The sequence below is a fragment of the Alexandromys fortis genome, unplaced genomic scaffold (genome assembly GCF_014885135.2).
Source record: "Alexandromys fortis isolate MF-2015 unplaced genomic scaffold, M_Fortis_MF-2015_v1.1 scaffold_119, whole genome shotgun sequence".
NCBI classification, from domain to species: domain Eukaryota; kingdom Metazoa; phylum Chordata; class Mammalia; order Rodentia; family Cricetidae; genus Alexandromys; species Alexandromys fortis.
Genome location: NW_026067991.1, coordinates 3938216 through 3951039, shown reverse-complemented (window position 1 = coordinate 3951039; position 12824 = coordinate 3938216). Strand labels below are relative to the sequence as shown.

General features: G+C 45.6%; 1 protein-coding gene across 13 annotated transcripts in view; it reads left to right on the top strand.

Moving 5' to 3' along the window:
* The window catches only part of Kalrn (kalirin RhoGEF kinase), a 603131-nt gene that overhangs the window by 423143 nt on the left and 167164 nt on the right, over window positions 1-12824 (top strand). For 6 of the 13 annotated variants that reach the window (XM_050159724.1, XM_050159723.1, XM_050159721.1 and 3 more), the window contains exon 34: window positions 6915-7977. The exons of the other annotated variants lie outside the window; for them this stretch is intronic. In XM_050159724.1, coding sequence (XP_050015681.1) covers window positions 6915-6977 — 63 coding nt within the window. In that variant the 3' untranslated portion in view covers window positions 6978-7977. Of the gene's footprint in view, window positions 1-6914; window positions 7978-12824 lie in introns of those variants that run through there. 13 annotated transcript variants of the gene reach the window in all.

Below are 12824 nucleotides of genomic sequence, written 5' to 3'. Positions count from 1 at the left end.
CTTCAGTGTCGATTTTATGGGCAGCCTTTTGGCTTTTGTCTTCAGCTCCTTGACATATAGGAGGACTGAGTTACTTCTGTCTGTAGTTACAAAGACCAAACAATCAGCATCTAGGAGAATACAGAAAGCCAGAACTGATAGAGAAATTCGCTCCAACGCTGTTGTCTGCCGTCTTTTCACTCACTGTTAAGAGAAGGCTCTTGATAAACAAATGGAGAGTGAACCTATGAATCCAGGGTGATGTGCTTGGCATTGTGGACAGAGTCCTAACATCAAAGCTTCCGATGTGAGGGGTCCTAGATGGTTCCACATTCAGCTTTCCTAACTAGACCGTACTGTGGCAGCGGAGATGTTGGAAGCGGGAGGAGGGTCAGCTCACAAAGGAAAACAGGATAACCTGGGCAAAGAGAGTAAGTTTGCTTGGTTGAAGTTTGTGGTTTATGTGCTAAGTTGAGGGATATAACTGATAGGTCAGGTAGATCACGGCAGGTGCTCGACATCGTCTATTTAGACATTTCTGAGCATCATCCAAGAAACAGTGATCTCTTTGTATAGGGACTGCAGAATTGCCTTTCTCTTCATGTGGACTTCAGTGGGCTCCACCGTTAACCCGGCACATGTATTGGCGCTCTCCTTCCCTCTCCCATCAGTGTTCAGTTCATCACTTCCTCTTCCCCACATTGTCAAATGCCTCCTTTCCCCTGCCATGTAACACATATGACGCCATGCTCTGACGAGCTGCAGATGGATGTCTCTGCTCCTGATTCTTCTTTATATCTCTCCTACCTTCCTCCATCTTTCTGGCGCTTCACTTCCAACACCCATAACAAAAGATCTGAACCCATACCCCTGCAGGGACTTCACCCTGGTGGGGCTTTGGTATTCATCATCCGCCACCTTTTTTCTGAGTACCTGCTATGTGCTGTGTACTGTTCCAAGATGGAGGTGCAGTGGTCAGATAAACAAGCACACTGGCCCCATAAACAGGGGACTCAGCTAAAGACCCAGGAAACCAATAGGCAAGGACGGAGTCTGAGGGTCACCATGTACATGCGCACTGCTAGAAGTGTGTGACTCGATGTCTTGTCCTTCCTTAGTCTCAGCACCAGACAATTATTTCCTTTTCTTCAACCCAGTTAACTGCTGTGACTTCAGTATTTGGGGCAGAAGCAACGTCATTTTCCCAGGCCCCCAGGTGTGTGACTATCAGAACATGTTTGGCCCTGTCTCTGATAGCCAGTGTGCTGCCAAGTCCTATGGGTGATTCCCTCTTACTTTCCTACAACCACTGTAGAAGGTCTGTCCTTGAGCCTGGCTTCACATGGTTGTGTAATATAGAAAGTTTGTCTCTGGATGTGTCAGCAACAGAAGCTTAGCTCTGAGCCCTTGCAGCATCCCCCAAGACCTTCTACTTCCTGACAGTCCCAACCCTTGCCTCCTGTCCTGCCCCACCCTGCTCCCCTAGTCACCTGCAGACCTCTCCTCTCTGGTATATATGCGATCATCTTCACTCCTTTTTCTCAATTCATGTCTTCTGTCCTGTATACTGCCTCTCTATCCCTTCAAGTTTCTTTCCTGTCCTGATAGACTACTCTCTTGGGAAGACTCCTCCTAGGATGCATCCCCTGCACTATTAAACTGCTTCCTGGCATTTCTCCCTCAGCACTCTGTGAGACAGTAGCTACCTCTTCCTTGGTCCACTACTGTTTCTCATGAGTGGGTTTTTATCTCACCCACTGAATCACTGGGTCCATGAAGATAGGGTTCATGGCTGATACCAAGTGTTATCTTCAGCACACCAAGGGGAAAATGGCATCTACGGGAAGTACTCAGAAAGAATGGCTTGCTTTGTATGTGTATCTCCTATTTGTCTGTATTTATGAATCAGTGTGCTTTCAAGTATACTTTCCATATGCTTAAGAGGCATTTGCTGAATGGTTTAGGACAGGGGTGATGCTGACTTCCCCTGGTCATCAGGCCTATGACCTTACACAGCAGTGAGTGATGACCGTGGCTGGCCCACGTCAAAGGCTACCAGAGCTGAGGTCTGGGCTTGCTTTTCTTTCCCACCTGCTTTGAGACCTCTTTTCTCTTAATATGAAAGACTAATCTTGCTGCTAAGCACAAAAGGGGACCATGTGCATGTACATATGTGTGTGTCTGTGCTTATATGTCCATATACACATATATGTGTCTATATATACATGTATACATATATGTATATATGAAGGAAATACACCAAAATATAAATTATGGTTATTTCTGGTAGGTGGCTTTTTATACTTCTCTACAATATGACATCGTACTTTTATTAACAACAACAAAATCCCTAATAGGCATTATTTTTTTAAAGGCTAGAAAGAGCTGAGATTCTTAGCTGATACAGTTGTCCACCATATGACCCAGGATTCCTGGTGGGAAGCAGAGTTCTTGGCCTCTCATTGGTGTCTCAAGATTTGAAAAAAGTGACCAGAGAGTAAATTTAGCTGATTTGTACATGGGCCAAAGTTAGGAGCAGAGGAACTAGCAACTTTGATTGGAAAGGTCCAGAGCCTTGGACTGTGCTGGGAAAGAGAAGGGAAAATCCAGAGGCAGGGGGTCAGGATGAGAGGGGCCTGATGGCTTCTTCACCTGGCTCTGCTATGTAGAGATGGGAGGGAAAGGCAGCGGGGATCCTGGAACATAGAAGTACGTGTAGAGATTTCACACAGAGATAACCCCTGGAAAGACAAGAGCCCCATTCAAGCTTGTTTGGGAGAGGAGGGTCTCCAGAGCAACTCCAGGTGGCACAGAAGGCTCCTTTTAGAGACCGCTTTCATGGACATCAGAGTTTCTGAGAGGAAGGAGGTCCTTGTCTCCAGGTCAAGGACCTTCCACACACGCCATCCCTTTCTCCTCGGCTACAGTCAGAGACAGAGGGAATGTTTCCGATAAACTTGAAACCATAAAGTTACACAGAGCGAGCAGTTTCAAGGATATTGCCCAGACTGTCCAGGTTCAGATTCCATCAGAGCATTCCCTGATGAGAGGAAGAAACAGAAAGAGCAAAGGTAGGGAGATAGTGCTGGGGGTGACAGGCTTCTTTCCGGAAGGGACACCTGGTCTGTCCTGGCAAGGTGCCTCACATACGGACCCACTACTTACGCTGCCCAAACGGTGCCTCACACCTCCATCCCTTGCCCATCTCCTCCCCGCAGGGTGTAGGATGGAGAGCTCTGAGCTTAGGGTGCAGTAAATGCACCTTCAGTCCTAGGAGCCCTTAGCGGAGTAGTGGTCTGCATGAAGGAGCTAAACAAGAAGCTACACAAGTTAATCCTTCAGAAGAGTTTGAGCTAAAAATGTTTTCTGGCACTGATGCTTTTCACACGTGTGCACACTTACACACACACACACACACAGGATGTCTCAGTTTTCAACTCTGATGACTGCAGCAAGGAGAATTTCCAGTCTGGGTTCTGGTTTGAAACTTGAGGTATAAAAAATAATTTTTATAAGGCAGTTATGTATGGTATTTACAGAACTTCCTAGTTATGATGGAAGGGCACAGACAGTATACACATAGTCCCTACTCAAAGCAAAAAATCCCCTCCCCGTCTAAAGGAGCAGGTGCCGTCCTTTCCCTGAGAAGTCACTAGTATCACTAGACAGGCAGAAAAAAGCTCACAGGCTGCCTTCAAGAAAGGCAATCCAGAGACTGACCCCTGGCCCCTGCCTTTGTGCCTAAGCCCCTAACATGATGAGCCTCCTGGTCCTCAAGGTACGTATCATTCTCCTCATTTTGCAGATGACAGATTTTACAGGGACTTTGCACACGGGGAGTAAATAACTCACTCAGGGTCATACAACCAGAAAGTATAGAGCTGAAGTTTGAATCTTGTTCTCTAGATCCATGGCCTCCTCCAGGAAAAGCCCAGTTTAGAAAACAAACAAAAAAAAAATTGGATGATGCAGGCAAAATATACAACAACATTTGGCTCAAATAGTACACTAGCATTTCCCTCTCCTGCCAAACAGAACAGAACACACCTGAGTTGTCCCGTGTTCTGTTTACTGTGTGTGTCATTTGCTCGCCTTCCCTAGGCCCAGTAGAGCCTGGCATGAGTGGGGACAAGAGGAGGCTCATTATTACCTTAGCTACAAGACTGGCAATTGGGCCACATCCCTGCCTCAGAGGGTTCCTAATCCATCAGGATGAAGCATTGCTAGCACACATCAGATAAGTTACAGACGAGAACACCACTGGCAATTTGCGGTTAAGATTCACCTAACAGTTGCAAAGAAGCTGTGGTGGTTCTTTGTGGGACATGAGTGCGGATAAAGCTATCACCTAAATAAATATGTTCTTTGTCTGTGGCTGTTTTATCTCACTGGATGTCTAGCCTTATCTCCCATGTGCACAGGGACTGCAGAGCATCTCACTAGGCCTCGGGGAACTTTGTTCTGAGAGCCAAGGTTTAGAACATGGCTTACAGTGTATAAAGTGCAAGATTCATATGCGGGCAACTATACTGGGTAGAGGGAGACAAGGAAATCTCAGTATAACCCTTCCCCAAAATGCTGAGCAAGTCTGGTTGGTAAAAGTCACAGTCCTATAAAGAGTCTTCCTGATTCTTACTCTTTATTGAAAATGCCAAAGATAAGCCTTTCTAGACACATATTGGAAGACACCAAATACTGCTAAAGTGTTGCCAACTCGTTGTCCTGAAAATAAGCAGCTGCAACATAGAAGAGACCTTCATACTGAGGATTGCAGTTACCAGGGGAGTATTTCTAGCCCCTGGCCTTGTGCCTGTGCAGGTACAAGAAAGTACACGGAAAGCCAAAAGCGTGGGGTAGCTGGATGGGAGCTGATTATGAATTCTAAGCCGATAGTTATTTTTCCAATAGGAAAGGTCAGTAGCAGTTTATTCCTCCACTTTTCCTACCAGTCCTTTTATTTTCTAAGCACAGGACTATGAATAGCTATCATTTTAAACATTAAAAGCTTTGCAGCTGGGCATTGTAGTCCACACTTGGGATCCCATCACTTGGGACAGCGAGGCAAGATTGTGAGTTTGGAGTCAGCCTGGGCTACGTGGTGAGATGTTTTCTTACGACAACAGAGAAGTAAAAGCCACGCGTTTTTGTTGTCGCTCTGTTGGCATGCCTGTTCGGAATACCCAGCCATGTCCTCCGGGGCAGGTGTGTGCGTTTCTCGGGATTCCAAGAAAGCCATGTACTTTGTCTACGTGGGCTTTATTTATTACATCAAACCATCTTCAAATAGATTTGCAGATATCCAGAGCCAATTCACAACCTGAGGTTGAAAAGGGTATAAGGAATTTTCTAAAAAACTTAATAAATATGTACAATAAAATGAACTCAAGCTGCTTCCAGTTAGGTCCCAGAATATAAGAGAGACTTGTATGTAAAGGACACTTTAGGTGCAGAGTCATACAAATGTAGTCATTTAAGAGGTAGGGGCAGTGGTTATAAGGCCAGCTTTAAAGTCAAATAAAGCTCAATTCAGAGCTCACCTCATCCACCATCCACTTGCCAGTTGTATGATCCTGGGAAGAACCTCTCCAGGCCTCTGCCTGCAAAATGAGGGCAATGATACTGACCCCCGGGAGGCTGTGGCACTGGTCTGTGTTGCATTGCATGTAAACACTCAGCACTGTGGCACATGGAAGATTCAACATTTTATAAACCATTAGTGAGTAGATACAGAGCAGCAGAATGCAAACTTCAGTGTGTATAAAACTATCCAGTTCTACCATTGAGATAAACCCTACAGACCTTACAACACATACGTCAAGAAGCCGAGGAACTGTAGCAAACATGGCATGAGACTACCGAGTGAGACCACTGGTACATGCCCCCTCCCTCATTCATATTAGGGTGACATTAGACTCAGGGAAATGTGCTTAAATTCTTGAGCCCCTTTAACCATAGTACAGTGACTGAATGGGGCCACGAGGGCCTTGACCATGAGTAACTTCACGTGTGCATTTAGACAGCTCCTGACATCCTTGCAAACCTTTGCTCCTGCCACCATCTGGAATGTCTCCCACGTCCTCTGAGCTCAGGGCAGCTAGAATAAACACCATTCAGCCTGCTGCTCGGGTCGCCTCTTTTTAGCCCAAGTTCTGACTGGGAGAGTTTCAAACTGGATTTCTCATTTCTGTGGGGTGGGTGCTGGGGAGTCTTTGACTCCATGGTGTGAGCCCCAGACAAACCAGTCTCTGATCTGCCCTTACTCACTAACCCACTTAGTAATTCACTCCCTCAGACAGCCTTGCAGCATGCCCAAACTAGCCCCATAGTAGAACTACAGGTTGCTGCATGTCGTGGGATCTGGCCATACACACAAATCACAAATCTCAAACCCATTACTGCCGAGCATCTACAGGAATGAGTATGTTTTTCTGTATCTCTCTTTCTTGATTAAATGTTACAGCTAGGTTTGGTAAGATATGAGACCCTGAGAGTTAAAGAAGAGGGTAACAAGGGTACCGAGTGAACACAGGGTCACACCCCGCAGGACCTCTTATTTCCTGCACCCCTGTTGATGCCATTCCTGCCGCTCCCCTTATGTATGTGTCCCAGGCACTGCAGGACTGGTCTATGGGGGGTCTCACGAGTTGAAAGGAGAGGGATTTGAATTCTGGCAGCAAGTGGCCAGTCAGTGATCCTCCTCTGGATCCTGGACCTGCTCAGATTCTTCTGAACCTTCAGACCCAGGGATATCTTACCCGGCTCCTCTCTCTTCTGAAAGAACGGTTATGGCCTGCAGGTTGCACACTGTGCACTGGGTTACTAGGAGTAGGCTGCACTGATGGTTTAACGCTGGTTTCTCTAAAGGGCGCTGGGATCTCACGCAGATTTCTGCAAAGTTGTATGCAAATCACAGAGCCCAGCCCTTTTCTTAACAGGATGGCAACCTTGTTCCTCGGTGGCACCTGGGACCTGGAGATCCTTTCTCCACTTACGTTTAGCGCGCAGCCTGGGACTTGTCCCTGCAGCTCACCGGGTTAGCCGTGGCGCCGTTGGGATCTCCCACCAGGACTCCAGTCACCCAACTCTCTTGAGACTGCTCTGACAGGGCTGGTATGGGGTGCAGCCTTTGCTCAGAGGGCAACAGGTTCCAAGCAAAATCTGCCCTCCTGGGCCATGGGCTCACCCTGGGCCTCCCTGCTTCTCTCCTGGGTGCAATTTTGAGGTTGCTGAGCTTCGATCCAAAGTCCAAAAATGGTGGGACACCAGGGACTTCAAGAGGCCCCAGGGCCCCGTGTACTACCCCCAGCTCCCAACCTGAACACCAGGGGTCCCCACACATCAGACCCTCATTGCCCAAGAAGTCTGTAACTCCAGTTGACAGGGTAGCTAAAGGGGTTCGTTTGGCTGTGACTTTCTCTTCAGGTTGACATTTCTGTGAACAGTGCCCACCTTTAATCTGGAAAAGGCCATCCTCCGACTGTAGCTCGCCCCCTCGCATCATAAGAATGAGGTGGGGGGCTTGAGATACAGGTGGTGAGGGTCAAATCCAGCCATTCCCAAACACCGGCAGCAACCCCTTCCCTCCACACATTCTGTCTGATGCGGCTTCCTCTCCACTCCTCTGAGGTCTCTGGGGTTAGACCACCCTTCTAGTCCCATTTGCTTCCAGTGATCCTATTGGGTGGGGTGGGAAACAGGAAAAGATCTAGAGGAAACCCACTGACCACTCAATAATTGTTGACACTAGATGGTAGGTGCGTGGTGTTCATTATACAATTCTCACTTTTGTATATGTTTGCAATTTTTCATAATAAATTTTTTAACATCCTCCAGTTTCCATAACATTCTAGAAAGAACCCTAACTCCTCACAAAATTTCATGGACGCCCCCCCACCAAGGCAAGAGGCAGGGATGATTCCATTTCATATAAATATATATAAATATGTATATATATAAAACGCTCATTTTCTAACCTTTTTTTAAGGCCCACTACTTTATTTTCAATAGACTACACCTTATTTCTAAGAGGTCCCAAAGTCGGGCTCACTTCCCAGGCTGGGTGATGGGGGCGGGCAGGGGAGAGGGTCCTTAAAAGTTTACACTTCCATGTGTCTCACACTCTTACTGTGAGAACGTGACTTGTTCAGTGTTCTGAACTTTGCGAAGGGTACGTGCTCGCAATGCAAAGTGTCATTCTCTGGAATTGCACCTGGCTCAGGAAAGGACTGTATTTTGTACTTGAACTCAAATCCAATGGAGAACCTTAACATGGGCATTTGCATGATGGGAACTGCTGCTGTCTTTTTTTTCCATATGTCTCTTTCTTGGATGTGTTCTAATAAAATGATTCTAAAGCTGTTGATATATAGTGGTTTATAAAGAATTTCTGTGGAGCTCCGAGGCCCTTAGATTCTCTGCCTTCCCACTTTCTGGAAAGACCTGTCAAACTGAGGGCAGATGCCTAGAGCGTGTCTGTCTCTGTCGCTACAATTGCAGTCATTAATAAGGATCATATCAACCACGGCTATTTAAATTCTCTGGTTTCCTAGCAACAGAACTTGTTTTCCAGAACAAAGATGAATGACCATCTGTAGATGGGAGCAGTGGGGGAAAGAGAGAAAGGGCAGGGCCCAGTCAGGAGTAGAATTTACTCTACCAGGGAGGGAGGGACTGGGGAGAGAGCGGAGTGCAAGGAAAGAGAGGCCAAGGTTGCCCCAAACAGGCGGGCCAAGTTTAGACCAGCTCCATGCGGTGGTAGGTCTCAGCACCTTCATGGGGTGATCAACTCTTAGTTTTTATTTTCAAATTTTGATAGTAAGTCATTGTAAGACTCATTGGGGAAACATATACTCCGAGAAGTAGATATTTTGAGAAATGCTCTCTTCAGCGAAAAGTAGTGAGGGTGTTTCCCTAAACTAGCAACAACCTTAGAGTCTAGCCCGAGGTGAGCTGGGTGTCCTTTGGAGCCTCTTTGGCTAGCAAGTGTGTACAGGGGCTGCAGAGGCAATGTCAGACAAGGGGCTGCCATTCCTTGAGTGCTTTTCTCCTGGCAGACACCAAGAAGCTGTTGAACTTACTCCTGTGATTTTCATAGTCAGAGAGGCCAGTAATGTTGTGTTTATTTCCCTAATGGTGAGGCTGGAGCTTTGAAGGAATGCTTTAACTATAAATACTTTAACTAGAACTAACAGATTTGTGATTCTGTGGTTTGTCGTTGCTATATCCACGCTTTTCCAAGCCACAGGGTTGATAGCCAGGTGTCTGGCCTGAGATGAGCATGGCATAGCCACCTCCACTGTCTCCATAAGTGGCCAGTGCAGACCAGGAGTCTGTTCTTCCCTGTGACTGGATAGCGCTATAGGCCAGGGTCTCTACAACACACATCTACCTGCCTGCGGCTTGGTTACTTGTAGCTCACAGGCCTATGAAGTAGACGTTATCAGTTTGTTCTCTACAAACCACATAGTTAAGAAATGCATTAACTGCTGGATGGGCATTAAAAAGTAGGCGAGCAAATAGATCCTGTCCTCATGGGACTTCCCAGTTCAGGATCCAGGCTTTAATCGGACAACACACGATTGGATTTATGACAACTTGAAGAAGATGTGAGATCAGTAAGATGAAACCAAGACCAAACAGTGCTGCTTGCCCAAGGACATTTGACAACTTAGGGGCAGAATAAAAGCCAGAGTTCAGCACCCCTGGGTTTTCTTTCTGTATTGTCTTTTCCCTACTGTGTCTCACAGTTCCTTTGCACAGCTGTAGACCACCGTCGAGCCCCAGCCAGTCCCTCAAGACACTGCCCCGTAACTAGCTAAAACCCAAAGGGTACATTTGGAAATGATGAACTAAGTTCCTTAGGCTGGCGCTTATCTCAGTGCCCGGAACAGGAACTGAAAGGCAAAACTCCATGCTGTCGTGACACTGCCGGAAGGGGTTCACAGGTGCTGCAGTGTTTCAGACTGATCTCAGTGTTCTTCCAACTTCCAGAGCAAGCAGGCACTCATTCAGCAAATGCTTACTGAGTGCATACTAGCTGCTAGGCATGGTTCTCAGTGCTAAGAACATGAGTGACAGAGACTGGGCATGTTCAGGGTGGCACGGCAAATACGGGACATGAAAGAATAAAACACATCGCCCTCAGAATATATATTTTCTCATTGGAAGAAGCAGACAAAAACACAAAGAATTAACACTGCATATAAGAAAGCAATAAGTATTACAAAAAAAATAAATTAAGGTAGGAAAGCAGAACATGACAGAGGTAGAGATGCATGTTTAAGTAGTGTTTTCAACCACTGAGAAACTAATATACCAGGTCAGTACATGGACACAGTACATGCATGTAAATGTGTCTGCTCTTTTTAAGTGTAACAGAGACGTACCTTTAACACAACTTAACATGTCACTTTGTGCCCAGCTCTAAATAGCTGGAAAAGACCCCAAACCATCTTCTCTGGCACATCCAGATGTTCAAGTTCTGGTTTTCCCTTTCCTCCTTTGGGCTAAAGCAGTGGTTTTCAAACATTCATACATATATCATATAGATGAGAGTTACCTCAAGGGCTTGTTGAAACCTAGATCCTGGGCCCCACTCTCAGAATTACGTGATTCAGTTCATCTGGAGTAGACATGTGAAGTTACATTTCTACCAAAGTCCAGGTAATACAGATGCTGTTGGTTCAGGGATCACACTCTGAGATCTGCCAAGTGTTATAGTTAGGTAAACTGCCTACTAAAATAAATCAATTCCATAAAAAAGGATATACCTGTTCCTTGGGTTGCATAGACATTATCAGAGTAGCTGCCCTTGAAAAATTGAATTCTTTAGAAGTGAAACTTTTTTAATGGAATATGCATCAGAACCAAAGCCCAAGATCCCAAGTCTTCAGGAGGAAAAACAAGGAACACCTCCCGACAGGAGGTGACAGTAGAATTTTGTCATTTTCCCACCAACTCTTAGTATTTTATAGCTACAGTATGTCGGCAAGTCTTTCTGTCCTCTTTCTTCCTCCTCGCCAACTGACCCAGAACACTTTACAGATGATGGAATTGATCCGCAAAGAGGTATCTAGCCCCCTCATGGTGGAAAAACGTCATCTGCCTTGGGGCCCAGAGTTCCTCCTTCCCTGACTGTCTTCCTCTCATCAGCTAAAGCATTGTCTTGGAATCGTCATCCTAAAGCATTGTCTTGGAATCGTCATCCTAGGAAGTTGTTGTCTGGGACATAAACTTGTTCTTTGCTTTTGATTTCTTGGAAACTTTCACTCAGTGTAAGAAGAGTGAGTAAGCGTGGGAAGGACTGAGCTCTGTGTGAGCTCTCTGTGCCATAAATTCTTCTCCGGCCAGGTATGATACAGAGGAAATGCTAACTCATTTTATTAATAGCCTGAGCTGGAACTAAGCATTACCGAAGCAAACAAACCTGCTGGGGAAAGCACACCTACCACTTTCTGAAGAAAAATAGAAATGACGTTTCGGTTCCCTATGCCACTGCTTCCATTCCATTAATAGATGTAATCGAACATTTTCTATATCACTAACGTGTACAACAGAATGAGTGCATTTTTAATTGGTGGCTCTTATATCACACCAATGCTCAAAACCTGGCCCCACAAACAAAGAAGTGAAGACTAAAAATCTCCTTTCCTAGTACTTGCTGTTTTATTTTTTACTCAAACACCCCAGTACCAGTTCCTCAAGGCGGAAGGATGGATTGAACCTCATGGGTGGTGGCCCTGTCTGTGGATTTTAGAACTTTAGTTTTCCCTCCTCTGTCTTCCAAACACTGATACTATAACAACTTCTTCCTATCCATATTGCTACAGGGACCCTCATTAATGCAATAAAGATTTAGTAAGCCTCAGACCCTGTGATGGCTACTGAACAAGCTACAGAACTGAATTAAAGATAATCCTCTTCTCAGAGAACATAACACATAATAGAACCCTTCGAATAATCAACATTTGATGGTAGTCATACGTTCATACCCAGGCCTTAGTCAACGGGAGCTCCTCTCCGTTTTCATTCAGTATATGTCCTTAGAAATCAAGCTGTTAAGTTATTTCATCTTCAACATAAAAGAGGCACCACTAGGAGATATACCATACCTGAAGAAAATGGTGGGTCAGGAAAAATCACTAGCCTGGAGCTGTGGGAATGTACAAAGATAGCTGCGTGTTGGCAGCCAGAAAGCATCATACTAGAGCAGTCTGGGATCATCTGTGGTACATACTCCACGTGTGAGCTATGGAGGTGGAATATGTATGGGTCATACATAATGCTTGAAGGATCAGGAAAAAAAAAACATTAATAAAAGATCCAGTGTGAGTGTGTTTGGTGATCTTGACTCAAAAGCATACTAAGAAAGTAACTATTTCTCAAAAAAGTTGAAGACTCCCGCCAGTCAGTGGCACAGGGAAAGAGCAGATGACGCATTGGGTTGTGGAAGAGCGTGGGATGCGTGGATTCATCCAGCTCTGTTATTTCAGGTTCCGTGAAAGGAGATTCAGACCATGATCCTACAGGCGGTTGTGGGGTTGAAGGGCTCTTGCGCACATACACGCCATGTATTCACAAATATATAGAGATGAAATGGGCGCTGTAGATCAATAATAGGTTTTTATGAGGATGTAAATTCATCATGTAAATTCCAAATTTACAGCCTGGAAAGAAAGACAGGTTAAGAAAACAATAAGTATAATCAGAAATAAAAGGTGAAATTTTAATTCTGGTGACCCATGTGCACACCTGCCTTCCATCTCTACTGGGCCAGAAAAGTGGCAATAGCCTGATGTCCAGGCTCTATTGCCACGCTTTTTGAGTCTGGATCTTGTCACTACTAA